Here is a 27,845-nt window from a genome sequence, read left to right on the forward strand (position 1 = left end):
AAACCAACTGAAAAAGTATTAGAACGATAAGATAATTCAGTAAGGGGCTGGGTTCAAAACGAAATTTATTTCCATGTTTTACTTGCATTAATGACCAATGAAAGTTATAACTCCCATTGTCAAGATTTCCATAACATTAGAATCAATTCTCTTTTAGAAAGACCATCAGGGGAGAATACACACTGGTGGCCAGTTTAGCAAATAAAAATACAAGATGCCCAGTTAAGTTAAAATTTCAGATAAATACCAAAGAAAGCCCCTGCCATACCTGGCTTCACACATTTTTTCTGAGAAGTCCATTTTATTCCAAACAGATATTGTTGCTCAGAGAGCAAGTTTAGACACCTTCCCTCTGGAATTTCTTCCTTGGGCAATGACTTTATTAGATGCACCGAGGGCTTAGAGCTTTTCCCACATTTGCATCTACCTGGTGTTGAACCGAATGAGTGTGTTGGTACTTCTGTCCCATGTGAATAAATAAAAGGAGAGAAGAAAGATGAATTACGATGTTTGCATTTTTAAAAAAAAATTAGGGGCACCTAGGTGGCTTAGTCGTTAAGCGTCTGCCTTCGGCTCAGGTCATGATCCCAGAGTCCTGGGGTCAAGCCCCGCATCAGGCTCCCTGCTCCGTGGGAAGCCTGCTTCTCCCTCTCCCGCTCCCCCTGCTTGTGTTCCCTCTCTCGCTATGTTTCCCTGTGTCAAATAAATAAAACATTTTTTTAAATTATTTTTTTATTTTTTTAAGTAAGCTGTACACCCAAGATGGGGCTTGAGCTCACAACCCCACGATCAAGAGTTGCATTGCTCTACGATGCTCTAGGCCAGGCGCCCCCACAATGTTTGTACTTTGTATGTCCACAGTGTTGCAGAGGTCTGTAAGCCAGTTATAAACATAAATCTGATGATACCTGGTTTGTGAGATATTTGCTTCCTATAAAAGGTTGTGAACTCAAGTATAAATTTCAGACCAGATGGGGTGGTATAGAGAAATCTACATTAAAGTGTAAAAGTGGGCCTAGGTGGGTGGATTAATCCTTTTGCGGAGAACAACTGGAAAGCCGAGAAAAATGGAAAAGGAAAATTCTGTTTGAAGGCATCAGAGAGCTGCCCAGGCAGCCAGCACTCAAGGAGCCAAGATTCCAGAGAGAAGGGAAATTCTAAGAACCGAGTGTTTTAGGGGCCAAGAGCAGGCCCCCCACCAAGATGGGCCATTTTGGCATGAAAATTATTGAGTTAAAAAACAATCAAAATCCAGCAAATTCAGGAAAAGCTCTTTACCTCCCCCACAACTGCCTAAAAGAATTCATAGAGGACCTGCTCCAGGAAAAGAGCTGTCACCATAACTATATTATGATATGAACTAGTTATGGTGGACAGGGAGGAACGTAGCAAGGCCTGTTTGATCAAACTCCTCTCCATGTGCCATTATTGTTTTCTAGTGGTCCAGCAAACATTTATTTACCAAACATGTACTTTTTTTCATCGTCCTGTAAATTGTATTCCTTCCCTTTGAAGTCCCAGACCCTTACCCCTTTTCCTTGGTTCAAACTGACATATATATCCCATTTTTCCTGTCTTTGGAATTTCCATGTCTGTGTGGGTTCCACGTATGCAGGAAAATTTTACTTTCTCCCATTAATCTGTCTCATATCAATTTGATTCTTAGTCTGGCTGATTCTTCCTTTCCCAAAGGGGACAGGAAATTCTTGCTACCTGACCCCTTTGAGAAATGTGCTGAATCATTAATGGCATGGAACAGAAATGCCGAAAAGCTGGGCAACAGAAGTGTCTCACAAGGTTCTCTTTTTTGCCGCATCTACTGTGAGAGTGAGGACTATTCTCTGCAGACTGTTGACATTCCAGAATATGTTGACATCACTCTGAAGGGATGCACTGTTATTGTGAAGGGCCCCAGAGGAACCCTGTGGAGGACTTCCAAACGCATCAATGTAGATCTCAGTCTCCTTGGAAGGAAAAAGAAGAGGCTCCAAGTTGACAAATGGCAGAGAAATAGCAAGGAACTGGCTACCATTCACACTATGTGTAGTCACGTACAGAACATGATCAAGGGTGTTACACTGGGCTTCTGTTATAAGATGTGGTCTGCGTATGCTCACTTCTCATCAATGTTGTTATTCAGGAGAATGGTTCTCTTATTGAAATCCAAAAATTTCTTGGGTGAAAAATACACATGGGGTTCAGATGAGGCCTAGCATCGCTTGCTCAATATCTTGAGCCCAGAAAGGGAGTTAATTCTTGAAAGGAAATGACATTGAACTTGTACCAAATTCAGCTGCTTTGATTCAGTAAGCCACAACAGTTAAAAACAAGGATACCAGAAAATGTTTGGATGGGATCTATGTTTCTGAGAAAGGAACACAGTTCAGCAGGCTGATGAACAAGAGCTAAGTTGCCCAGCTACAGAAACAGCAAGATGCCAGATGATTCCTCTGACTTATTTGTGATATTTTAAAGATACAATAAAAGCTGTGTCTTGATTTGGGGTGGGGGGGAGGGGGAGGAAATGCCTAACAGCAGCAGATTAACAAGAAGAAGATTAGTAATCTGGAAGATAGGTTGGTACAAATATCCAGACTCAAGAGAGAAAAGAGACAGAAAAAATTGAAAGAAAAAAAGGATGGAAAATACAGAAAAGAGTGTAAGAAGCATATGAGATACAGTGAGAAAGGCTAATGTGTGGGTAATTGGGAATACCAGAAAGGAAAGTGAGAATAAAGCAGAAGCAGTATTTGAAGACATAGTGGCTGAATTTTCTCAAATAGATGAAAACTATCAAGCCACTAATACAAGAAGTTCTATGAAACTTAAGAGAAGTTTAAAGAAAAACACACCTAGAATATCATGGGGTTGCTGAAAACCAAAGAGAAAATCTTAAAAGCAGCCACTGAAAACATACACATTACTTTCAAATGAACAATGTTCAGATGAACAGGTGACTTCTGGGCAGAAATGATGTATGGATAGACTCTTGAGGTGGCCCCTATGATTCTTGCCTCCTGGTGTTCGTGACCTGTGTGATCCACTCTTGAGGACAGACAGGGCCTGTGGCTTCCTTATAATCAAGGGAATAAGGCAAAGGTGATGAGAAGTACATGATTATGTGAATACCTGAATGATGAGATTACACGATTATGCTATATAAGATCATGGTAGGGCGCCTGGGTCGCTCAGTCGGTTGAGCGTCCAGCTGTTGATTTCGGCTCAGGTCATGATCTTGTGTGGTGGGACTGAGCCCTGCGTTGGGCTCCTTGCTTGGTAGGGAGTCTGCTTGAGATTCTCTCTCCCTCTGCCCCTTCCTGTGTGCACACAGGTGCACACGCTTTCCCTCTCTCTCTCTCTCATATTAACAAATAAATCGTATTTATTTACTTATTTTTAAAGATTTTTTTTTAATTATTTGACAAAGAAAGACACAGTGAGAGAGGGAACACAAGCAGGGGGAGTGGGAGAGGGAGAAGCAGGCTTCCCGCAGAGCAGGGAGCCCGATGCGGGGCTCGATCCCAAGGACCCTGGGATCACGACCTGAGCCAAAGGCAGATGCTTAATGACTGAGCCACCCAGGTGCCCCTAGTTTCTTTTTTAAAAAACATTTATTTATTTTAGAGAGGGAGTGAGAGAGAAGGGGGGAGGGAAAGAGGGAGAGGGAGAGAGAATCCAAGCAAACTTCGTGCTGAGTATGGAGCCTGACACAGGGCTTGATCTCACGACCCTGAGATCATGAGCTAAGTGGAAACCAAGTGTCGAACGCTTAACAGGCTGTGCCACCCAGGCAGCCCCAAAATGGTATTAATTTCTGACTTCATATTAGGTTTTCGTTACTGTATATTTTCTCAATCACTGATACTAATTTTACAATGTTAATGTAAGGCTGTGTAAGGAAAATGGAAGCTCACTTCAGTTTAGGTAAAAGCAGGTGACACAGAGCAAAGATCCTTGGGCTGGGAAAGAAGCGATCTGGGTCCTAATCCCAACTTGGTCAGTGACTGGGTGTGACATCTGGGCAGTTATTTTATTTCTTTGGGCCTCAGTTTCCTGGTCTATAAGACTAAAATTTGGACTGGACAATTCGTTCCAGTCTGATATTCTGTGAATTTATAAACTGCCTCTCTGAGACTGAGGGGAAATTCGTATTACCTCTGAGGCCCCACAACCTAACACACAGTATTTAACAAAGCTTGTTGCTAAATAAGTGAATGAATGGAATAAGTGATAAGGGAGGGAGGGCAGCTATTATATCCTTTGGACACCTGAGAGTTTACATGACGTCCTTAAGGTCACATTGCTAGGACGCGTAAGAACGAGGTTTCGTGCTTAGCATCTGAACATGCTGTAGAAAATCTGGATCCTGAAAAGGCAGAGAGAGCAATTCTTTTTCCCAACACGGCGGAGGCAGGCTGTCAGCCCAAGACCACTGCTGCAGAATTTAAAGAAAACTGTAAATGTGAGAGCTGGGTGCTGTGAGATAAACCTAAAAATATATTATCTGTACAACGTGAGAGGAAGCTAAGGTCAGAAGGACATGCGTGCATCATGGTACTAAATATAGCTGGCAGAGTGGCCTCTTTGGGTGGTGTCTCATCAAAGCCAGGACATGTAGGCACAGGGTCCTACCCAGGCTGTGGTGCGCCATCTGTCACGTGCTCCCGTGATCAATCACAAGAAAAAGATCCCCTGGCAACCAGACAGGCTCCAAGGACATCCACACACGCAATCCTCAGTCCACTCCTAAAATAGCTTCAGACACATTTTGATGAGGAACATCTTTTCATTCATGCTACACTTCTTACCCGTATCGAGCTTCACAAGCCTCCCAAGCAGCAGAAGCTGTAATAGCTAATCCCACTCTGCTGGAAACTCGAGCCCCTACCTAGGTCACAACTTCTTAATTTAGTATAGGCAAAGGCAAATCTCTTGGGAATACTGCCCTTCCCACAGGGCAGAACATGGGGCAAAGCACAGTGACTCTTCAGGGCTTGGACCTCAATATGCATAGTCCCTAGGTTTGTGCCATCCTGGCTGGACTAGCTCATTTGGAGGGGAAAAGTTTCATAGACCTAGAAATGGGGGTGTAATGAAACAGTAAAAGCAAAATGGTCAAAACCAGGTATCAAAAGCTGGCTTCAGACAGAGACAACAACACACAATGTATGGCCCTGGATTGGAAAAACAATTGTTAGGAAGCCTGTTTTTTTGTTTTTTAATAAACCTTTTATCTGGGTGCCTGGGTGGCTCAGTCGTTAAGCGTCTGCCTTCGGCTCAGGTCATGGTCCCAGGGTCCTGGGATCGAGCCCGGCATCGGGCTCCCCGCTCCGCGGGAAGCCTGCTTCTCCCTCTCCCACTCCCCCTGCTTGTGTTCCCTCTCTCGCTGTGCCTCTCTCTGTCAAATAAATAAAATCTTTAAAAAAATTAAAAAATAAAAATAAATAAACCTTTTATCCACCTGAGCATCCTACATTTTTTTAAAAGATTTTATTTAGTTATTTATTTGACAGAGAGAGACACAGCGAGAGAGGGAACACAAGCAGGGGGAGTGGGAGAGGGAGAAGCAGGCTTCCCGCGGAGCGGGGAGCCCGATGCCGGGCTCGATCCCAGGACCCTGGGACCATGACCTGAGCCGAAGGCAGACGCTTAACGACTGAGCCACCCAGGCGCCCCTAAAGATTTTATTTTTAAATAATCTCTATACCCAATGTGGGGCTTGAACTTAAACCCCAAGATCAAGAGTCACATACTCCATGAACTGAGCCAGCCACATGCCCCTGAGCATCCCACATTTTAAAAAATTGAAGCATAGGGCGCCTGGGTGGCTCAGATGGTTGAGCGTCTGCCTTCGGCCCAGGTCATGATCCCAGGGTCCTGGGATCGAGTCCCACATCAGGCTCCCTGCTGGGTGGGGAGCCTGCTTCTCCCTCTGCCTCTGCCTCTCTCTCTCTCTCTGACTCTAATGAATAAATAAATAAAACATTAAAAAAATAAAAATTGAAGCATAATTAACATATAGTGTTCTATTAATTTCAGGTGTACAATCATTATGTAATGATTCAACAATTCTATACGTTACTCAGTACTCACCACGGTAAGTGCAGTCAGTCATCATTTGTCACCAAACAACATTTTTACAATCTTATTGACTATATTCCCTCCGCTGCACTTTTCACCTCTGTGACTTATTGATTCTGTAACTGGAAGTTTGTATCTCTTACTCTCCTTTATCTATTTCACCCATCCCCCCACCCATGAAGCACATTATTCAGACAATTAGAGAAATTTGAGTAGGGACTATATATCAGATAGTAATATTTTATCAATGTTAAATTTCCTGAATTTGACCATTTTACTACGATTATTTAAGAATGTCTCTGTACTTATGAGATCAATGCAGAAGTATTTTGGGGTAAAGCAGTGGTTCTCTATAGATAGACATGCAGTCCAGGGGCCAGAATTAGAGACAAAAAAAAAGAGGCTCCTTCTCATACGCTGCTCTCCAAACCCTTCCATATGGGCATATTTGATCTTTCCATAAAATATGCAGGTTAGAGACCTAGAAATGGAATTAGAACAAAAGGTTTAATTCTGGGCTGCTTTGGATATTTGCTTGCCCACACCTCACATCCCCTTCCAGGGATGGATGCTCACGTCACTAACTTCATCTGCAAATAGAAACAGCTTTACTTTTTTAATCTGCATACCTTCCCTTCAACAGCTTTATTTACCATACAATTCACACATTGCAAGTATGTAATTTGGGGCGCCAGGATGGCTCAGTTGGTTAAGTGTCCTACTCTTGAATATCAGCTCAGGTCTTGATCTCAGGGTCATGAGTTCAAGCCCCGCACTGAACGCCCCCACACTAGGCGTGGAGCCCACTTAAAAAAAAAAAAAGTATATAATTCAATGGTTTTCGATATATTCACAGACACATGCAACATGACCTCAAGAGGAACTCTGTACCCTTTAGCTATCACCCCATATCTCTCATCCTCTCAGCCCTAAGCAGCATCAATTTGCTTTCTGTCTCTGTTTCTGGACATTTCATGTGAATCAAATCTCATAACATATGGTCTTTATGACTGGCTTCTTTCACTTAGCATAATGATCTCAGGGTTCATCCATGGTGTAGCATATATCAGTAGTTCATTCCTTTTTATGGATGAATAATACTCCATTGCAGGGATATACCCTATTTTGTCTGTCCACTCATCAGATGGTGGGCATCTGGGTTCTTAGGAATAATCCTAATGTAAACATTCACATACAAGTTTTTGTGTGGACCTGTGTTTTCATTTCTCTTGGGTATATACCTAGGAGTTGAACTGCTGGGTCATATAGTAACTTTATATTTAATTATTTGAGACCTTGCCAAACTGGTTTTCGAAACAACTGTACCATTTTATTCCTACCGTTAGTGTATGAGGGTTCCAATTTGTCCACATCCTCACCAACACTTGTTACTATGTCTTTTCTATTCTAGTCATCTTAGTATAAGGTAGCACCTCACGGTGCTTTTGATTTTCATTTCCCTGATAACTGGTGATGTCAAGCATCTTTTCATGTTCTTATGTGGGCATTGTACATCTTCGCTGGAGAAATGTCTATTCAAATCCCTTACTCATTTTTTAATTGGGTTGTTTGCCTTTTATTAAGTTGTTAAGAATTTTTACAGATTCTGGATATAAGTCCCTTATCAGATATGTGATTTGCAAGTATTTCCCCCCATTCTGCGGATTGTCTATTCATTTTTTTTTTAAAGAAGATTTTATTTATTTGACAGAGAGAGACACAGCGAGAGAGGGAACACAAGCAGGGGGAGTGGGAGAGGGAGAAGCAGGCTTCCCGCCGAGCAAGGAGCCCGACGCAGGGTGGGGCTCAATCCCAGGACTCTGGGATCATGACACGAGCCAAAGGCAGACACTCAATGACTGAGCCACCCAGATGCCCCATTCACTTTTTTTTTAAGACTTTATTTTTAGGGGCGCCTGGGTGGCTCAGTTGGTTAAGCGACTGCCTTCAGCTCAGGTCATGATCCTGGAGTCCCGGGATCGAGTCCCGCATCGGGCTCCCTGCTCGGCAGGGAGTCTGCTTCTCCCTCTGACCCTCCTCCCTCTCATGCTCTCTGTCTCTCATTCTCTCTCTCTCAAATAAATAAATAAAATCTTTAAAAAAAAAAAGACTTTATTTTTAAATAATCTCTACACCCAATGTGGGGCTTGAACTTACAACCGGGCAAGGGTGCACGCTCCTCCCAATGAGCCAGCTGGGTGCCCCCTATTCACTTTTTTAATGTTGTCTTTTGAAACACAAAAGTTTTTAATTTTCATGAAGTCCAGTTTATCTATCTCCATGCAGTAAGCTGGGGAAGTCAGAGGGCTCACCTTGTTTTTTCTCTTCTCTTATGAATTAATGTCCTGTGTTGCTTTTTTTTTTTTTTAAGATTTTATTTATTTATTTGACAGAGAGAGAGTGAGAGAGCACAACCAGGGGGAGCAGCAGAGGGAGAGGGAGAAGCAGACTCCCTGCTAGGCAGGGAGCCCGATGTGGGGCTCCATCCCAGAACCCTGGGATCATGACCTGAGCTGAAGGCAGGCACTTAACCGAGCCACCCAGGCACCCCTGTCCTGTGCTTCTTTGTTATTCAGTGTCTGAAGACTATAGTTCCTATTTTTTTTTAAGATTTTTTTTTTTTTTAATTCATCTGAGAGAGCGAGAGACAGAGAGAGCACAGGCAGGGGAAGAGGCAGAGGGAAAGGGAGAAGCAGACTCCCTGCTGAGCAGGGAGCCCAATGTGGAACTCGATCGCAGGACCTGGAGATCATGACCTGAGCTGAAGGCAGGCTTAAGCTTAACCATCTGAGCCACCCAGGAGTCCCTATAGTTTCCTATTTTTTGCTTGTTTTTCTGTGTAAAGGAAGACAATCAATCTGATCACTCTTCTCCATTAGAGCAAAAAGCAGAAATCCAAGTTTTGATATATAGTTCTCATTATTGTTCTGTTCTAAATATTTTCTAATTCATATTATTATTTATTGGTTATTTAGAATGTATTTCTTAAATTCCAAACATACAACTTTTTAGTTATTTATTTTTATCTAATTGCATTGTGATGAGAGAATATGCTGTATATGATTTCAGAGCTCTCGCAGTGGTTGAGATTTCTTTTCCTGCCCACCATTTGGACAAACTTTTTTTCCCTAGGTAAGCTCCATGCCCAGTGTGGAGCTTGAACTCACGACCCTGAGATCAGGAGTCACATGCTCTACTGACTGAGTCAACCAGGCACCCCTGGACAATTTTTGTAAATGCTCTGGATGCACCTAAAAAGAACATGTATCTAGTGGCAGTTGGGTATAGGATTCTTTATATGTCCATTGGATCAAGTTTGTTAATTGTGTTTTCAATATTCCGTATCCTTGGTAATTTTTTTCCGCCTATTTTATCAATTACTAAGAGAAGTATGTAATGTATCATACTTGTGGATCCATTTATCCTTACTTTTAAGATATTTCTCTCATGTATGGCATATACTTAGAGGTTTTCTTGAAAACCTATTTTTTTGATCTTGATCTTTTTTTTATTTTTTTAAAGATTTTATTTATTTGTTTGACAGAGAGAGAGATAGCGAGAGAGGGAACACAAGCAGGGGGAGTGGGAGAGGGAGAAGCAGGCTTCCCGCAGAGCAGGGAGCCCGATGCAGGGCTCGATCTCAGGACCCTGGGATCATGACCTGAGCCGAAGGTGGACGCTTAACGACTGAGCCACCCAGGCGCCCCTTGATCTTGATCGTTTAACTAAAACATTTTCTCACTTACATTTAATATAATTACTGTTTTATAAAATTCTGCTGGTACCAAGTTTCTTCGGTTCTTACAGTGTATTTCTTTTGCTCTCCTTTTAGTTTGAACACTATGTCACAAGCTACTTTTATCAATTAGCTAACAACCAGTCCAAAACTTAAAATAAGCTTCAAACAATCATTTTTATTATTTCTCATAATATTATGTGTTGACTTTGTGGCCTGGGCCAGCTTAGTTGATCTCTGCAGCTGCTGGGGGCGTGGCCAGGGCTGGATAGTCTAAGAAGGCCTCCTTCACACCGTTGGCAGTTGGCAGCCTGTCTGGTCTTGGGTGGGGGCAAGGCTCAGCTGGAATTACTTGTTTCTGCTCCGTGTAGTTTCTCATCCTCAACAGTCCAAGTTTCTTTACATAGTGGTTTCAGAATTCCACAGCCATAAGATAGGGCAAGCTCTGAGGCACAGTTTTTAATCCTCTGCTTTTGTTACATTTGCTATTATGTCGTTGGCCAAAACAAATCATAAGGCCCAGTCAGAAAGAAGAGGTGGAGATTCGTCTCTTGACGGGACAAGTGGCAAATTCACAATATAAAGGATGAGTGCACAGGGGCAAGAGGAATTACTGTGGTCACTTCCACAATCAATCTACCAAGCTGCCTTACCAAGAACACTGGAATTAAGTCAAAAGACAAATGACAAACCTGAAAAAAATATTTACAATGCAAACCACAAAAGATTAATTTAGCTAATACACAAGGAGCTTCTATAAATTGTTAAGCTAAAGACCAAACTGCAATGCCTAAATGGCTAAATGATATGGACAATTTCCAAAAAAGGAAATACAAATGTCTCTCGTATTTTGTATCTCCACATATTTGTGGGAAAGGAGAGGGAAATTTTTTTTTTTTAAGATTTTTTATTTTATTATTTATTTGACATAGAGAGAGAGACAGTGAGAGGGGGAACACAAGCAGGGGGAGTGGGAGAGGGAGAAGCAGGCTTCCCGCCAAGCAGGGAGCCCGATGTGGGGTTCGATCCCAGGACCATGGGATCATGACCTGAGCCGAAGGCAGATGCCTAACGACTGAGCCACCCAGGCGTCCCAGGAGAGGGAAATTTTTTTTTTTTAAAGATTTTATTTATTTATTTGATAGAGAGAGACATAGCGAGAGAGGGAACACAAGCAGGGGGAGTGGGAGAGGGAGAAACAGGCTTCCCGCTGAGCGGGGAGCCCGATGCAGGGCTTGATCCCAGAACCCTGGGACAATGACCTGAGCTGAAGGCAGACGCTTAATGACTGAGCCACGCAGGCACCCCAGGAGAGGGAAATTTTTAAGGTCATTTAGATAATCTTTAAAAAACTGATGGCAAACAAAACAAAACTGATTGCTTCTTTTTTTTTTTTTTTAACTGATTGCTTCCTAATCACATGGTGCAAAATTCTTAAAAGTACAAAAAGGAACATAGTGAAAAATTTCTTTCTTTTTCCCTACACCACATTTGTGAAGTCCTTTGATTTAACTTATTAAAGATTTTACCACACAGGAATATTTAATATTTCCAAATTTTCAAATATTTCTATCATTTCATTTATGGCTCCTGGATTTGGGATGCGTGTTACTGACTGACTGTACGATTATTTAAGAGTCAAAACATTAAAGCTTCTTCATGGTTCCTCTCACTCCCTCTTTTTTTTTTTTTTAACATTTAAATCTTTGATCTTTGGGATTATCCTGACATAAGGTGTAAAGTAAGGATCTAGCACCATGTGTTGAATTATCCATCTCTCCACTACTGATTTAAAAGGTCATCTCTTTCATAAACTAAATTCCTGCATATATTAACATTTGGAAGTAGGCAGGTGAGCTGATCAGAAGGAATGACAGCAGAGCCCTGGAGGGAGGAGTGGGAGAAACATAACCAAGTTGCAGAACTCTTCTCTTCACTTAGCTGACCTCATAAGTGACTGCATGACAAATGTCATAATGTTCACCAAAGAGACCCAGTGAGGGACACTTAACTGCCAGCAACATAGAGAACCCACAATGCTTTTTAATATGAAAACTATGTATTTAGGCACAGAAATGCAATATATAACCAGAAACCACTGTTTATCAACAGTGACATTACTATCTCATCTAAGAACACAGGAGTTAAGTTATTAAGGAAGGCCAAGAGAAAACAATTCTTTCAAGTCCTACTCAATGTACTCTGTTAGGGAAGATGAAGCTTACTTGACACTGGTCACAGTTCCATCATGTCCACTTTCTTTGTAAGTTCAGCTTCAATGGTATCCTAAAGGAAGAAAGAAACACCATAAATTCTATAAACAAGGACATATTGTGCAAGACTGTTGAATCTCAGATCTGTACCTCTGAAACAAATAATGCAATATATGTTAAGAAAAAAAAAAAGAAGAAGAAGAAGAAGGTAGCAGGAGGGGAAGAATGAAGCGGGGGAAATCGGAGGGGTAGACGAACCATGAGAGATGATGGACTCTGAAAAACAAACTGAGGGTTCTAGAGGGGAGGGGGGTGGGAGGATGGGTTAGCCTGGTGGTGGGTATTGAGGAGGGCACATTCTACATGGAGCACTGGGTGTTATGCACAAACAATGAATCATGGAACACTACATCTAAAACTAATGATGTAATGTATGGGGATTAACATAAGAATTAAAAAGAAAAAGACCCCCCCCCCAAAAAAACAAGGACATAAAACAGGTGGTCTAACTTCTAGTGTTATTTAAAGTAAGGGAAGCAAAAAAGAAAAACATTAAAACAGAATTTCAGGGATGTTTGGGTGGTGCAGTCAGTTACGCGTCTGACTCGATTTTGGCTCAGGTCATGATCTCAGGCTTGTGGGATTGAGCCCCACAAGGGGTTCCATGATCAGTGTGGAGTCTGTTTAAGACTCTCTCTCCCTCTCCCTCGGCCCCTCTCCCAACTGGTGTGCTCTCTCTCTAAAATAAATAAGTAAATCTTAAAAAAAAGAAATTAAACAAATACCATTATAAATATTAAATATGCTTTTAGATATTTCTTGCTTTTATATCTCCCCCTTCTCCACACCCCAAAAGTTTTCAGACTCCTGATTCTAATAAACATCTCCAGGGGGAAAAACCCTTTAGAGAGATGAGTCGCTGTATCAGTGTAAAGATACATGAACCCATTTTTCCGACATCTACTGTTTGAGCAAAGTACTTCTTCAACTTCTCTCACGTCACCTCTTTCCCACTCTTCTTTTTTTTTTTTTAAAGATTTTATTTATTTATTTGACAGAGAGAGACACAGCAAGAGAGGGAACACAAGCAGGGGTAGTGGGAGAGGGAGAAGCAGGCTTCCCGCTGAGCAGGGAGCCCGATGTGGGCCTTGATCCCAGGACCCTGGGATCATGACCTGAGCTGAAGGCAGACGCTTAACGACTGAGCCACCCAGGCGCCCCATCTCTTTCCCACTCTTATTGCCACTTTCTCATTACTTCTCCCCTGGTCAAAATAGGCCAATCAGTTTCTGCAATTTTCTTTCTTCCTCCTCCAATCCACCTTATACACTGATTCCAGAATAATCTTTCTTTCTTTTTTCCAGAATAATCTTTCTAAAGAACTGTCCTAATCAAAAAGCATAGCTTTGGGGTGCCTGGCTGGCTCAGTTGTTAAGTGTCTGCCTTCGGCTCAGGTCATGATCCCAGGGTCCTGGGATTGAGCCTCGCATTGGGCTCCCTGCTCAGGGGGAAGCCCACTTCTTCCTCTCCCACTCCCCCTGCTTGTGTTCCCTCTCTCACTGTCTCTCTCTCTGTCAAATAAATAAATAAAAAATCTTAAAAAAAAAAAAAGCATAGCTTTGATCACATTTCTTTTTAGCTTAGAAAATAAAGAAACACACAGCAATGTTCAGTGGTCCCCTCTAGCCTCCAAGTTCAACCCTCTTTGTATTTAAGATCCTTTATATCATAAACCAATTGATCTTCTTTAGCCCTTTGTATTGTATACTCCTAAGCATCTGGACTACATCACTTGCCAAAGCTTAGACAAATCCTCCATTTTTTTTAGCTCTTATACCTTTGTTAATTCTTTTGCCTAGAATATTTTTTGTCTCTTGACCCCCCTTTTCCAGCCAGGAAAATCTATGCAAAAATTTAAAAGAGATAAAAAATCACTATGTATTTGTTATGGTAAGAAATATATGGGGCTCCTGGGTGGCTCAGTTGTTAAGCATCTGCCTTCGGCTCAGGTCATGATCCCAGGGTCCTGGGATCGAGCCCCACATCGGGCTCCCTGCTCTGCGGGAAGCCTGCTTCTCCCTCTCCTACTCCCCTTGCTGTGTTCCTGCTCTCGCTGTGTCTCTCTCTGTCAAATAAATAAAAAAACCTTAAAAAAAAATATATATATACACATATCCAAAAAAGTATTTAAAAAATACATGGTGGAGTGCGTGGCTGGCTCAGCTGGGAGGGCATGTGACTCTTCTTGATTTCGGGGTCATGAGTTCAAGCCCCACATTGGGTGTAGAGCTGACTCAAAAAAACAAAAAAATTTTTTTTAAAAATGCATGGTAATGACACATAGCAACTTTGGGACTGTGGTTTACCTTTGAGTAGGAAGGAAAGAAGAAGGATAAAGGGAGCTTTATCAGCAGTTTTTTTCTTTCTTTTTAAAAAATCAGAAGAAAAAAAAAATGGAACTACTTACTAATTCCCGCTTTGCTTCTTCAATTTTCACCTGAGCAAGGGACGGGTTCTTTTAAAGAAAAATAAAACAAGAAGAGGTTATATTGCATCACCCAGGACTCAAGGAGAAAAAGTACAACAGTCTTTTTCAAAAGGCAAAAACCTTACAGAAGTGTATCCAGTGAACATACAATACTGAAATTTAGCAGACTTTAAATCCTTAAACATAGACCTAGTGTTCTCATGATCATTTAGTACCCTTGGGGAAAGTTGGAGATGACTTTTTTTTAAATTCATAAAAATAATTACCGGCATTAAATCTAAATAGGACTCCAATTTTTTCTTCAAAGGTATAGTCTGTCGTTTTAGTTCTGCCAATTTCTGGGGGTGGAAAAAACACAGGAGTCACAGAGTGATAGAGATATTCATAATGCAACTAAACACTGTTCATTTCTGAAATAAAACATAATAAAGCATTAACATTAAGATATTTTAAATAATGTATCAAATTGTATCAATAGGTCAAATGAGGTTCAAAGATATATGAATAACAAACTTATTTCCAATGGAAATAATCCTTATAAGATGCTTACAAAAGGAAAGTTATACTCCCATTTATTTTTTTTTTTTTTTAAAGATTTTTTAAAAATTTATTTATCTGAGAGAGAGAATGGGAGACAGAGAGCATGAGAGGGGGAGGATCAGAGGGAGAAGCAGACTCCCCGCTGAGCAGGCAGCCTGATGTGGGACTCGATCCCGGGACTCCAGGATCATGACCTGAGCCGAAGGCAGTCGCTTAACCAACTGAGCCACCCAGGCGCCCCTATACTCCCATTTATTAAGAATAGGATTTAAGTGGGGCGTCTGGCTGGCTCGGTCCATGCATCATGTGACTCTTAATCTCAGGGTTGTAATTCAAGTCCTACATGGGATGTAGAGATTACTCAAAAAATAAAATCTTTTTAAAAAGAGAATAGGGGCACCGGGTAGCTCAAATGGTTAAGTGTACGACTCTTAGTTTTGGCTCAGGTCATGATCTCAGGGTCCTGGGATCAAGCCCCACACCAGGCTCCACACTTAGCGCACTCTGCTTGTCCTTCTTCCTCTGCCTCCCTCTCTGTTCCTGTCCCCCGCTCATGCTCTCTCTCTTTCCTCTCTCTCCCTCAAATAAATAAATAAAATCTTTAAAAAAAGAAAGAGAAGAGAATCTTCTCTTTTAGAAGAATGCTGTCTAAGAGTACAGAATAATGTGATGAAGGGGAATCAGAATGTAAGGGAACAATTAGGATCTCAAATATGTATTGATGAATTGTCAACTTTAGATTCCAAAAATCAAAGTGTAAAAAATTTTCAGAATAAAATAATAAATAATAATAAAATAAACAAAACCCCCTCTTGCTCCCTCTTCCCACCAAAATAAATGAGACACTTATACAACCTAAAAACCTAGAATTGCATCCTATAGGAGTTTTCAGACTGCATTTTTATTGTAAGTGGAAAGAGAAGAAGAGGACCTAGATGGTTAGCACATAATCCCTCAATAAATTTATTTTATAAACAAATCAATAATATATAACCAACTCTAGCAAAGAGTTTCTAGCATATAGTAATAAATAAAGGAAACCAAACAAACGTGAGGATAGTTAAAGCTAACCAAGTAATAAAGGTATAAATACTGGTGAACATAAAGTACAGAGGTAAAGAAAAACAGGTCAATAGTGAACAAAGCTCTATACAAAGAAACAAATGAAAAAGTAGATTGTGCACTAAGATTTTAAAGAAAGCTAAATTGGGTTAAACTGAGCTCACCTCTGAAAGTGCTACTAGGGACTGATGAGACAGAGAAGCATCCATGCCTCTGGCCGAAAGTTGCTCCTATAATTCCAAAAAATAGAGTTCGGTTAAAAACAGTATTTTGAAAGTGACCACCATTTCATATTTTCATCATATAACACAGTAACGAGAAGCTATAAATCACAGATGAAAAACTATACATGCATCTAAGCACTTTTTTTTTTTTAAGATTTTATTTATTTGACAGAGAGACACAGCGAGAGAGAGAACACAAGAAGGGGGAGTGGGAGAGGGAGAAGCAGGCTTCCCGCGGAGCAGGGAGCCCGATGCGGGGCTCGATCCCAGGGCCTGGGATCATGACCTGAGCCGAAGGCAGATGCTTAATGACTGAGCCACCCAGACACCCCAGCATCTAAGCACTTTTATGCAGCACTTGGGTCATTTCAAACAGTCACAGATCTGCCACAAGATGGGTGCACTGCTAAGAGTCCGGGCTTCGGGGCCTGGCTGCCTGCATTGGAATCTAGATCCACTGCTAAGCAGCTACATGACTTTGGGCAAGTTACCTATCTTCTCCATAGTTCCCTTATCTGTAAAAAGGTAGGAATAATACTGTCTAGTTGTAAGGATGAAGGTCAACAAGAAATCTGAAAAGAATTAAATAGGGGCACCTGGGTGGCTCAGTTGGTTAAGCATCTGCCTTTGGCTCAGGTCACGATCCTGGAGTCCCGGGATCGAGCTCCCCCCACCCCCGCCACCCCCCTCGGGCTCCCCGCTCAGCAGGGAGTCTGCTTCTCCCTCTGACCCTCCCCACCCCCATGTTCTCTTTCTCTCTCTCAAATGAATAAATAAAATCTTAAAAAAAAAAAAAAAGAACTAAATACATTCAGTCCTTCGTACAAACCTCTGCGGTTCTGATTCCAAATCTGAACTCCTCCGACTTTGCTTTCAGGAAGTCCATGTTCTGAAGACGATTGTCAACTTTGGCCCTTTCTGTAGTCAGATGCAACTCGGCCTTCTTCAGATCCCTTTAAAAAAGTAAAATTGAAAACATTTTCTTCTCCTTGGTGGAATTATTATAAAGAAGAAACTCCACTACTTTTGGGATTCAACTCTGGATTAGTCAAAAGTTGGTAATACACTTGCTGGATTTTCTACCACATATTTTATATCCCAGACTAGCTACCGTGTATTCTTCCAGGTCATCTTCCTCTCCATGTTGCCACCTGGAATTTTTCTCAAGGAATACTAAGTAATTTTAAGATTAATCTATGCCAATTATTCTTGGAGAAAGTAAACCTGCTGCTTAAAGAACTGATTTAATATATCCAAGCCTAGCGGGGTGCCTGGGTGGCTCAGTCGTTAAGCGTCTGCCTTCAGCTCAGGTCATGATCCCAGGGTTCTGGGATCGAGCCCTGCGTCAGGCTCCCTGCTCAGCGGGAAGCCTGCTTCTCCCTCTCCCACTCCTCCTGCTTGTGTTCCCTCTCTTGCTGTGTCTCTCTCTGTCAAATAAATAAATAAAATCTTTAAAATATATATATATCCAAGCCTCCATGAATTATGGAGGTCCCAAAGTCCTCTTTCCTAAATGTGACATGATAGAGTGCCTTGCATATACATACTCAATATTTTTTTGTTTGTTTGTTTTTTAAAGATTTTATTTATTTATTTGAGACAGAGAGAATGAGAGAGAGAGAGCACATGAAAGGGGGGAGGGTCAGAGGGAGAAGCAGGCTCCCTGCCGAGCAGGGAGCCCGATGTGGGACTCGATCCAGGGACTCCAGGATCATGACCTGAGCCGAAGGCAGTCGCTTAACCAACTGAGCCACCCAGGCGCCCCATATTCAATATTTGTTAAGTAAATTTACATACCATCAAATTAGTTGTGCATATCCATGTTCCTGATCTACAGCATCTAATCTCTGGGGCAATTGGGACCTAAAGAAGGTCCAGAGAATCAAGAGGAATACCAGAGCTCTAGGGAGCCTGGGTGGCTCAGTCAATTAAATGTCTGACTCTTGATTTCGGCTTGGGTCATGATCTCAGGGCCCTGAGATCTAGCCCTGCATCAGGCTCTGTGCTCAGCAGGGAGTCTGCTTGAGATTCTCTCCCTATAACCCTCCCCGCCCTCCAGCCCCCACTTTCACGCATACATACACACACGTTCTCGCTCTCTCTCTTTCTAAAATAAATAAATAAATCTTAAAAAAAAAAGAGGGATACCAGAGCTCTAATAAGAATGGGCAACAAAATATGATGTGACTTTAAGTTGCACCATAACTTTTAAGTAAAAAAACAATTCACATAAAATTTTCAAAATTATAAAACCTAGGCTATTTGTTGGGGCACCTGGGTGTCACAGTTGGTTAAGCATCCAACTTCTCACTTCCACTCAGGTCATGATCTCAGGGTGGAGGGATTGAGCCCTGCATGAGGCTCTCTGCTCAGTGGGGTGTCTACTTAAGATTCTCTTTCCCTCTCCCTCTGTTCCACCCTCGCTCACACTCTCTCAATCTCAAATAAATAAATAAATCTTAAAGAAAAAAACCCCTAGGCTACTTGTAAAAGAAGAAAAAAAAGGTAAAAATTATATGAAGTAAAAGGTGAAAGTCTGTACCCAACCAACCCCTATCTACATCCAAGTCATGTTTTACTTAGAAAACCATTTATGGACCCCAGTTCCTAATGTGTTGTTTTAAATCATACCTATTGTCAAAACTAAATCTGACGATGTTCTGTCTTTATAATAAACATTGTCACCACTTCCAACTCGGGTACTTACTCTCGTAGACATTTTTCTAACACTAAAGTTGCAGTTAGGTTTTTTTCAAGTTTTGCCAATTCAAGCTTGATTTCTTCATTTTTGGATTTGGTACGGAAAAGATCAGAGGTCAAATCATTCACTGCAGGGATAAAACTAAAAAAAGAATCTGGTCATATAAATGGACATTAAGGACAATAATGACAGTTATTCCTCATTTCTAACAATGACTACATCTCTATGTGGGTTTTTCTATCATCACGCTGTTTCATACCTCCATGCATTTTTTTCTATGCTGTTCCCATTGCCTGAATAGCCCTTCTTCAGGCAAATTTCCTTTTGTCTTTCAAAACTCAAATAAGATTTACTCCCATTCTGGAACTCACTACTCCTTTCTCTGTGCTACTTAGCCACAGCTGGTACATTCTTTGATTGCTACAGATGCCAAACTGTGCTATAGTTTTACATACCCATCTCCCTTATATGACCATGAGCAGAGACTGTCCTTGCTGACAGCTATTATCCTATTCATCTGTGCTTCCCCAGTGCCTGCGTGTGTGTGTGTATACACACCTATTTATATCTGTCCATCTATCTATATGTATATATATATGTATGTATGTGTACGTATATGTATATAGCTATGGTTATAGGCCTAGCGTATTAACCGGCATTTGGTGTCTGCTGAGTTGCTTCAAGTTTAGATTTCTGCTGCAATATAGCCTTATGTTCTTATACCTAAAACACTACTCTCTGAGCATACATATTAATTCCAAGTCCTTATATGGGCAATTAAGTAGAATAGCTATACAGTTCTCTAATTATAAGTTACAGTGGTAGTCCTAGCTAAGACATGGCCACCAGTGGTAATCATATGGACTTTGGTGTCAGACTGGGTTAGAATCCCAATTCTGCCATTTACCAGCTTGGAGAAGTTATTTAACACACCTCCACTGAGCTTCAGTTTCCCCGTAGGGTTGTTGGAAAGAATAATATTATTATATAGGTGGGATGCCTGTCACCCTACTTACTTAACCTACTGTACCCAGAAAGGGGGGACATGACCAAAATTCACTATGCTCAATCAGATATAATTTAGCCTACTGCTTGTCTTTGTTTATAGGGAGCAATGTAAGTGATACCTAACCCCTTTCCAAATATACATGAGTACCAACCTTCACAAACCTAATCTTGGAAGAAGAAAATTTAAACAACACCAAGTTTATCTGAACTAATTACACATACTCACTGGCAATGATAAGGAGTTAAGTAAATTTTGCATTTATTGTTAATTTCCTATATAGAATTACCCAGAGAAACAAAAAGTCCTTAGGTCAAGACATTAAAGTATATATGATTACAGAAATTAAAATTGTCATGAGAATTACCTAGCTAGTGAGGTATCCTTCGTTTCAAGGGCCATTGCACTGTCAACCAAAGCATTCAGGTACCTAGAACCAGTGCTTGACAGATTGGCAGGGGAAAAATTCACACTCTCCATGAGAAGGCTCTGAAGATGCTTGGCTGAAAAGATATAAGAGTTTTATGGTGACTAAGATGTTTACTTTATTTTAATTTTTAATAGCTTTATTGAAATCTTATTACAATCCACCCACCTAAAGTATACAATTTGATGGTTTTTAGTATATTCAGAGTTGTGCACCCACCAATATGATCAATTTTAGAACACTTTCATCACCCCCCCAAAACCCCATATTTCTTAGTCATCATATTCCAATTCCCCAACCCATGAAGCCCTAGCAACCATTAACCTACAATCTGTCTTTACTCATTTCATATCTGGATATATACCCAGGAGTAGAACTGCTAGTCATATGGTAACTATGTTTAACCATTTGAGGAATTACCAGACTGTTTTCCAAAGCAACCGTATGATTTTAAAATCCCACCAGAAATTTACAAGGAGGGGCGCCTGGGTGGCTCAGTCATTAAGCGTCTGCCTTCGGCTCAGGTCATAGTATCAGGGTCCTGGGATCGAGCCCTGCATCAGGCTCCCTGCTCAATGGGAAGCCTGATTCTCCCTCTCCCACTCCCCCTGCTTGTGTTCCCTCTCTCTCTGTGTCTTTATCTGTCAAATATATAAATAAAATCTTAAAAAAAAAAAAAAGAAATGTACAAGGATTTCAATTTCTCCTTATCTTCACCAACAGTTATTATGATCATTATTATTTTTGCATAGTGGTCACTCACAGAACTTAGTAATGATCAATAAAATGATAATCCAAGATCTGAATATTTTTCTTTTTGATTGTAGCCCTCCTTGTAGGTGTGAAGTGGAATTGTGTTTTCTTTTTTTTTTTTATAAAGATTTTTATTTATTTATTTGACAGAGAGAGAGAGATAGCGAGAGCAGGAACACAAGCAGGGGGAGTGGGAGAGGGAGAAGCAGGCTTCCTGCCAAGCAAGGAGCCCGATGTGGGACTCGATCCCAGGACCCTGGGATCATGACCTGAGCCGAAGGCAGACGCTTAACGACTGAGCCACCCCGGCGCCCGGAATTGTGGTTTTCATTTGCATTTCCCTGATGTCTAATAATGCTGGCTTAATGGCCATTTTTATATCTGCTTGGGAGAAATGTATATTCACACTCCTTACCCATTTTATTTTATTTTAAAGATTTTATTTGTTTGACAGAGAGAGACACAGCGAGAAAGGGAACACAAGCAGGGGGAGTGGGAGAGGAAGAAGCAGACTTCCTGCAGAGCGGGGAGCCTGATGCGGGGCTTGATCCCAGGACCCTGGGATCATGATCTGAGCCGAAGGCGGACGCTTAACGACTGAGCCACCCAGGCGCCCCTCCTAACCCATTTTAAATTGGGTTATTTATCTTTTTATTATTGAGTTGTAAGAGTTCTTTATATGTTATCGATATAAGTCCCTTATCAGATATGATTTGCAAATGTTTGTCTTTGCATTTACTTGATGGTATTCTTTGAGAACAAAAGTATTTAATTTTGAAGATGTCCAATTTATTTAATTTTTCTTTTGTTGATTGTGTTTAGGGGAATCATAGCTAAGAAACCACTGCCAAATTCAAGATCTTGAAGACATACACTGATGTTGTCTTCTGAGTTTTAGGTTCAGCTCTTACGTTTAGGTTTTTAATTCATTTTGAATTAATTCTTGCATATGGTATGAAGCAGGGTCCAACTTCATTCTTGTACATGTGGATATCCAGTTACCCCAGCACTAGTCATTGAAAAGGCTATTTTTTCCTCCACTGAACTGTCTTGTTACCCTTGTCAAAAATCAGTAGACCAGGAGTTAAGACTTCTAGCCTAACAGTGCAAGGAGATCTGTATACCAGCCCCCTCAGTGAAACAGGCAAACACTGTAAAAAACAAAACAAGAAACCCAACCATGTAAAAACAACAACAACGAAAACCAGAACCAAAACACAATGATTTAAAGCCTCTGAAAATGGTCCTAAGGACAAACAGCAAATAAAGAAACATCTATTCTAGAAAATCTATGAAAATTCAGTGAAGAAGGTGAAAGTTTGTGGTATTTAAACCAAGACCACCCTCTCCTTCTCCCTCCCAGTTCAGTGAGGTGGAGACTCCAGTCCAGACTGTTGTAGTTAAGAACACAGGGATCTCCATGCCCCCTGCTCCCAGCCAGAGGGCTTTCTGTCCAGGAGGAATTGGACTTCAATGTTTCTCATCCTGCCACCAGCTCTCTGTTGCTGAGACTAAGCCCTAGGTGGATGTGGCTGAGAGGTGTGGGCTCTCTTCCTCCACCCAGCCACTGTTTTTTGTTTTGTTTTGTTTTTAAAGATTTTTTTTATTTATTTATTTTGAGAGAGAGAATGAGAGACAGAGAGCATGAGAGGGAGGAGGGTCAGAGGGAGAAGCAGACTCCCTGCCGAGCAGGGAGCCCGATGCGGAACTCGATCCCGGGACTCCAGGATCATGACCTGAGCCGAAGGCAGTCGCTTAACCAACTGAGCCACCCAGGCGCCCCCCAGCCACTGTTTTTGGAATGGAAGCTCTACCTTGCATGAGCTTCTACCCTACCCCAAGGGCCCTCGTACCAGGCTCATGAAGTAGTGATTCCATACCAGGAAAGGCAAGCCAAGAGGACCTAAGGCTGCTGAACTCCCCTGTCCACTAAGCACTCAGCATCTACACTGGCAGTGCCACTCAGAGAAAAGTTTGCTATTGTCTCTACCTCCAACTCCAGACCCCTGGTTCAGAGATTTGGGGCAGAGAAAGAAGCAAGCCATAGAAAAGATAATTCCCAGTATGTTCCCAAAGGAGCTGAATTCATTTGCAACAGAGCCTGGAGAAGTCCAAGCCTAGAGAGACTCTCAAGAACTGTGGAAGTTATAGTAAAAAGCAATTGGGAGTAGAGTCAAGACACGGGTTAAACTGTAGGCTAGTTAGTTTGCATGGGAGGAGCAGAAAAAAAGACATGTAAGAGGAGTCATTCTTAGGTCACAACAAATATCAAACATTGCCCTCCGAAACTATACCTTTAAGGGTGCCAGAATTTGATTGGATTAGCTTGCAGCTTATGTCCCACAGCATTGTTGGAAACAATAATCAGCCATCAAGTAGCAGAACTGCACAGTTGGATGTGGTCCATGAAAGAGAGTCCTACCAAAACCCCTGATATCCCAGTGATTGTGGGGATACTTAAGTACGTGCCTCCCTGAGGAGCAACATCACAGACTTAACACCATCAGGGGTAAATAGGCTTCATTAAAAACAATCAGTCGGAGGGCGCCTGGGTGGTTCAGTTGGTTAAGCAGCTGCCTTGGGCTCGGGTCATGATCCCAGGGTCCTGGGATCAAGCTCAGCATCGTCGGATTCCCTGCTCAGCGGGGAGCCTGCTTCTTCCTCTCCCTCTGCCTGCCTCTCTGCCTACTTGTGCTCGCTCTCTCTCTGTCAAATAAATAAAATCTTAAAAAAAAAAAGTCAGTCATTAAACAAATAAGAAAACAACAACGACAACAAGTTTTGGGGGGCTGGGGTGTTGGGAGACTTATACTCCGAGTTGCTACAATACATTATCTAAAATGTCCTGTTTCCACAAAAAATACATAGGAATGCAAAACAAGAAAGCATGACCCACGGTAAAAAGCAAGCAACAGAAACTGCCTGTCAGAATGACCAGATGTTGGATTTATCAGAAAAGACTTCAAAACAGCCGTGCGAACAAGTTCACAGTACCAAAGGAAACCATGATGAAAGAAGTAACAAAAGGTATAGGACAATGTTACATCAAATAGAGAATATCAAAAGAAATAGAAATTGCTAAAAAAAAAAATTAAATGAAAATTCTAGAGTTGAAGAGTACAATAACTAAAATGAGAAGTTGACTAAAGAAAATGAACAGAGGCACCTGGGTAGCTCAGTTGTTAAGCGTCTGCCTACGGCTCAGGTCATGATCCCAGGGTCCTGGGATCGAGCCCCACATCGGGCTCCTTGCTCGGCGGGAAGCCTGCTTCTCCCTCTCCCACTCCCCCTGCTTGTGTTTCTGCTCTCCCTATCTCTCTCTTTGTCAAATAAATAAATAAAATCTTTTTTAAAAAATGAACAATAGATTTGAAGTAGCAGAATAAATAATAAGTGAACTTGAAATTAAAGCAATAGAGATTATGGAAGCTGAAGAACAGAGAGGAAAAAAGTAAAAAAAAAAAAAAGAGAGAGAGCCTCAGAAAAATGAGAAACACCATTAGGCACACCAACGTATGCACAATGGGAGTCCAGAAGAAGCAGAAAAAAACAGTCAGAAATAATGAAATAATGCCTGAGAACTTACCATATTTATTGAAAAACAATAATTTACACATCCAAGGAATAACTCAACAAAAAACTCAATAACTCAACATACCCAAGCAGAATAAATGCAAAGAGATCCACGAACACACATATCAAAGTAAAAATGTTGAAGAAAAAGATAGGGAGACAATCTTGAGAACAGCAAAAGAAAAAGGATTTGTTATTTACAAGAAAACCCCAATAAGATTAATAGTTGACTTCTCGGCAGAAACAATGGAGGCCAGAAAGCAATGGGTTAACATATTCAAAGTGTTCAAGAGAAAAACTATCAATGAAGAATTCTACATTTAGCAAAACTATCTTTCAAAAATGAATGCAAAATAAAGACTCCCAGATAGACAAAAACAGAGAATTTAACAGTCCTGACTTAGAAGAAATTCTAAAGGAAGTTCTGTGGGCTAAAAGCAAGTGACCCCAAACAATAATTTGAATGCACACACAAAAAAACAATGAGTATCAGAAAAGGTAGCTATAGAATTATAAAGAGCATACGTGCATATTTTTTCTCCTGATTTAAAAAGCAATTGCATAAAATAATATAATATTATCTACATATCGTAGAAATATAATATATATGCTGAAAGCAGTGAACCAAAACAAAAAGTCAATTTTGCTGTATGTTAATTTTTAAAAGAAAATTGGAAAAAGCCCATATATAGTAGAATTACAATATAAACTGTACTACATTCAAAACATTGCATGTAACACACGCCACACACATAGTTAAATACAGGGCAATTGTAAGTTTCACTTTCTTCCTCTTTTGTATATTCCAACCCATAGAAAGTTTCTGTCAATTCTTTCGTGTGTAGTTTGTATTATAAAAACAACAGGTATCTTGAATGCACTTTTTCAAGACACATATGCACAGCAGAAAATTCTAATGCAATCCCATGAATACACAGTGATAACGTGATTTGTTCAAGTCTTGCAGTTCATGGCTGCCACCTCAGATGCCCTGATGGCTCGTTAAACTAAAGCATGGAGACGGGAAACAGACCAGAAAGATATGTAAGTGAAAAACCAAAGGCTTTTATGTCAGGCTAAGTTTAGACACGTTTTAGGGATTACTATATGGTATCAGAATACCAATAAAATTTACATTATAATGAAATTTATGGCTTATTAAGTTGCTATAATAACGGAGTGGGAGGCAAATCTGGGTGAAATAAAAAGCAAAACTAACAAGCAGTCTACACTAAATTAATTTTGTATTCTTTGGTGTTATAAAATATAGTTACCTCAAGTTATTAGCTCATTCAAAATTCTGTAATTAATCTCACCTTCTGATTCATATTCACTTGCTTTCTGTTTCAAGTCCTCTATTACCAAGTAGACATCCCTGTCCCGAACCCTGTTGCGTTCTGAAAGGTGATGTAAAATCTCCGTGGTCCGAGCATTCACCTCATATTGCGGAATGGGGTGATCTCCAAATATTTTTTTCAACCACGCAGCAACCTAACCATTAAAAGAAAAGCAAGTATTATAAGCCTTGTTTATTGTAATAGCATGAAGCAAATATGAGAAAGAACTGATCAGAAGCAAACAAAATGTTCTCTAGAAATATTCTGGCAACCTACTTACTTCACATTATAATTTGTCTTTACGGAGATAGATACCCGATGTCAGGAAACAAGTGAGCAAGCCCAATGAACAAAATCAGAAGACAATCTACCCTTCCCTAAAGCCACAAAGCGGTATAGGCTAATAATTTGCATCACTCGAATGATTTTAAGCTCAGTATGAAGGTGCCAAAGCATATTTATACGTGCAAAGTCTGAAAAAAGAGTTGCCCTCAACACACCAAAAGCCCCGCTGTACCCAGAGGCACCTAGAGTAGGGATGCAGGATGAGGAAGGTCAGGTGTGAAAATCCTACTAGGAAGTAGCAGTGAACGGTGAGGCTTGGCTGGAAAGTGGCTTTGGATTCGGAAGTCCCACTCCAGTCGGCTCAGAGGTCTCTCGTACCAAGAGGCTCCTCAACCGCTCTCCAAGCCTGAGTCCAAGCAACGAGGGCCCCGGGAAGGAAGGGAAACACCCTTTCCCGGGGTCTAAGCAGAGTGGGGCTCGCAGGTCGTGAAGGCGGGACCAAAGATGGACCCGCAGAGAAGGAGTAGGAAAAAAGTAAACATGGTGTGCCCAGACGATCCGCGGACGGGGGGAGTTTGTCAAAGATGCCGTCTCCAGGAGGCCACAAATCCCCGATCCCGCCCCATCACCTGCGCTTCTTTCTCTTCCTGTGCTTCCATAGCCGCCGCTCCCGCCACTTCTCGAGAAGTTCCTCGCGGGAGAAGTTCACAGCTAGCTCTGAAGGCCCCGCCTACACACCGTTGGTTCCGCCCCCTTCTGGGCCCGGGATTTCTGGGAGTTGTAGTTTTTACTAGGATAGGGGGCCTCCGAGTCCTTGGGCAAGGCTGGTCCAAAACTCCAGCACCACGGGCTTGCCGCCTCGGGGCTCTCTCTGCTCTCGGTGGTATCATTTCCTAGAGGAGAAGAACAGCCGTCTAGAACCAGGCTGTTTTTTTCTTTCTTATATTTTTATTTTTGACTTGAATCCCTTGTCTTAAAAAAATACCTGAAACTTGTTTTTTGGATAGCAGATATTTGTTTCTTCCACAAGGAGTGCATTGACTTAAAATTTTTATTTTTACCCTAGCAATATGAGCTGCAGCAGTCTTATCCTTTAGTTTCCACTATCAAAGAGCTACATGTGCTGGAGACTGTTTTATTTATTTTATTATTTTTATTTATTTATTTATTTATTTTTTCTGGAGACTGTTTTAAAATAGTTGACAGTTGGGGCGCCTGGCTAGCTCAAACAGAAGAGTGGGACTTTTGATCTGGGTTGTGAGTTCAAGTCCCTCTTGGGGTGTAGAGATTACTTAAATAAATAAAACTTAAAGGGAAAAAAAAACAGGGGCGCCTGGGTGGCTCAGTCGTTAAGGGTCCGCCTTCGGCTCAGGTCATGATCCCAGGGTCCTGGGATCAAGCCCCGCATCAGGCTCCCCG

The 27,845-nt window shown here is 41.3% G+C and overlaps 1 protein-coding gene and 1 pseudogene across 2 annotated transcripts; one reads left to right on the top strand and one right to left on the bottom strand.

The window, feature by feature from the left end:
• Positions 1-1,050: 1,050 nt before the first annotated feature.
• HAUS1 (HAUS augmin like complex subunit 1) lies at positions 1,051-27,119 on the bottom strand. 2 transcript variants are annotated; one of them, XM_034995803.1, is made up of 10 exons: positions 26,669-27,119; positions 26,121-26,295; positions 20,419-20,554; positions 19,052-19,186; positions 17,174-17,297; positions 16,285-16,350; positions 14,785-14,856; positions 14,498-14,545; positions 12,043-12,103; positions 1,051-1,964 (listed from the first exon to the last, which is right to left on the bottom strand). In XM_034995803.1, the coding sequence occupies exons 3-9, from the start codon at positions 20,529-20,531 to the stop codon at positions 12,053-12,055; spliced, it is 609 nt and encodes a 202-aa protein (XP_034851694.1). In that variant the 5' UTR covers positions 20,532-20,554; positions 26,121-26,295; positions 26,669-27,119; the 3' UTR covers positions 1,051-1,964; positions 12,043-12,052. The 2 variants fall into 2 exon arrangements, with proteins under 2 accessions (XP_034851694.1, XP_034851693.1); XM_034995802.1 differs by lacking the exon at positions 1,051-1,964 and having other exon boundaries at positions 11,841-12,103; positions 26,669-27,118.
• LOC118004455 lies at positions 1,746-2,665 on the top strand (annotated as a pseudogene).
• Positions 27,120-27,845: the final 726 nt, after the last annotated feature.

Source organism: Mirounga leonina, unplaced genomic scaffold, assembly GCF_011800145.1.
Source record: "Mirounga leonina isolate KUSES-001 unplaced genomic scaffold, KU_Mleo_1.0 Mir_93, whole genome shotgun sequence".
NCBI lineage: Eukaryota > Metazoa > Chordata > Mammalia > Carnivora > Phocidae > Mirounga > Mirounga leonina.

What these genes read in the sequence shown, in the direction of transcription:
- HAUS1 (XM_034995803.1), bottom strand. Translation starts at nt 20,531, where the DNA reads ATGGAGAGTGTGAATTTTTCCCCTGCCAATCTGTCAAGCACTGGTTCT. An exon ending in CCTATTTAGATTTAATGCCG is followed by an intron (nt 14,546 to 14,784) that starts GTAATTATTTTT and finishes TTTCTTTAAAAG; the next exon opens with AACCCGTCCCTTGCTCAGGT. An exon ending in AAGAAGCAAAGCGGGAATTA is followed by an intron (nt 12,104 to 14,497) that starts GTAAGTAGTTCC and finishes TTCTTCCTTTAG; the next exon opens with GATACCATTGAAGCTGAACT.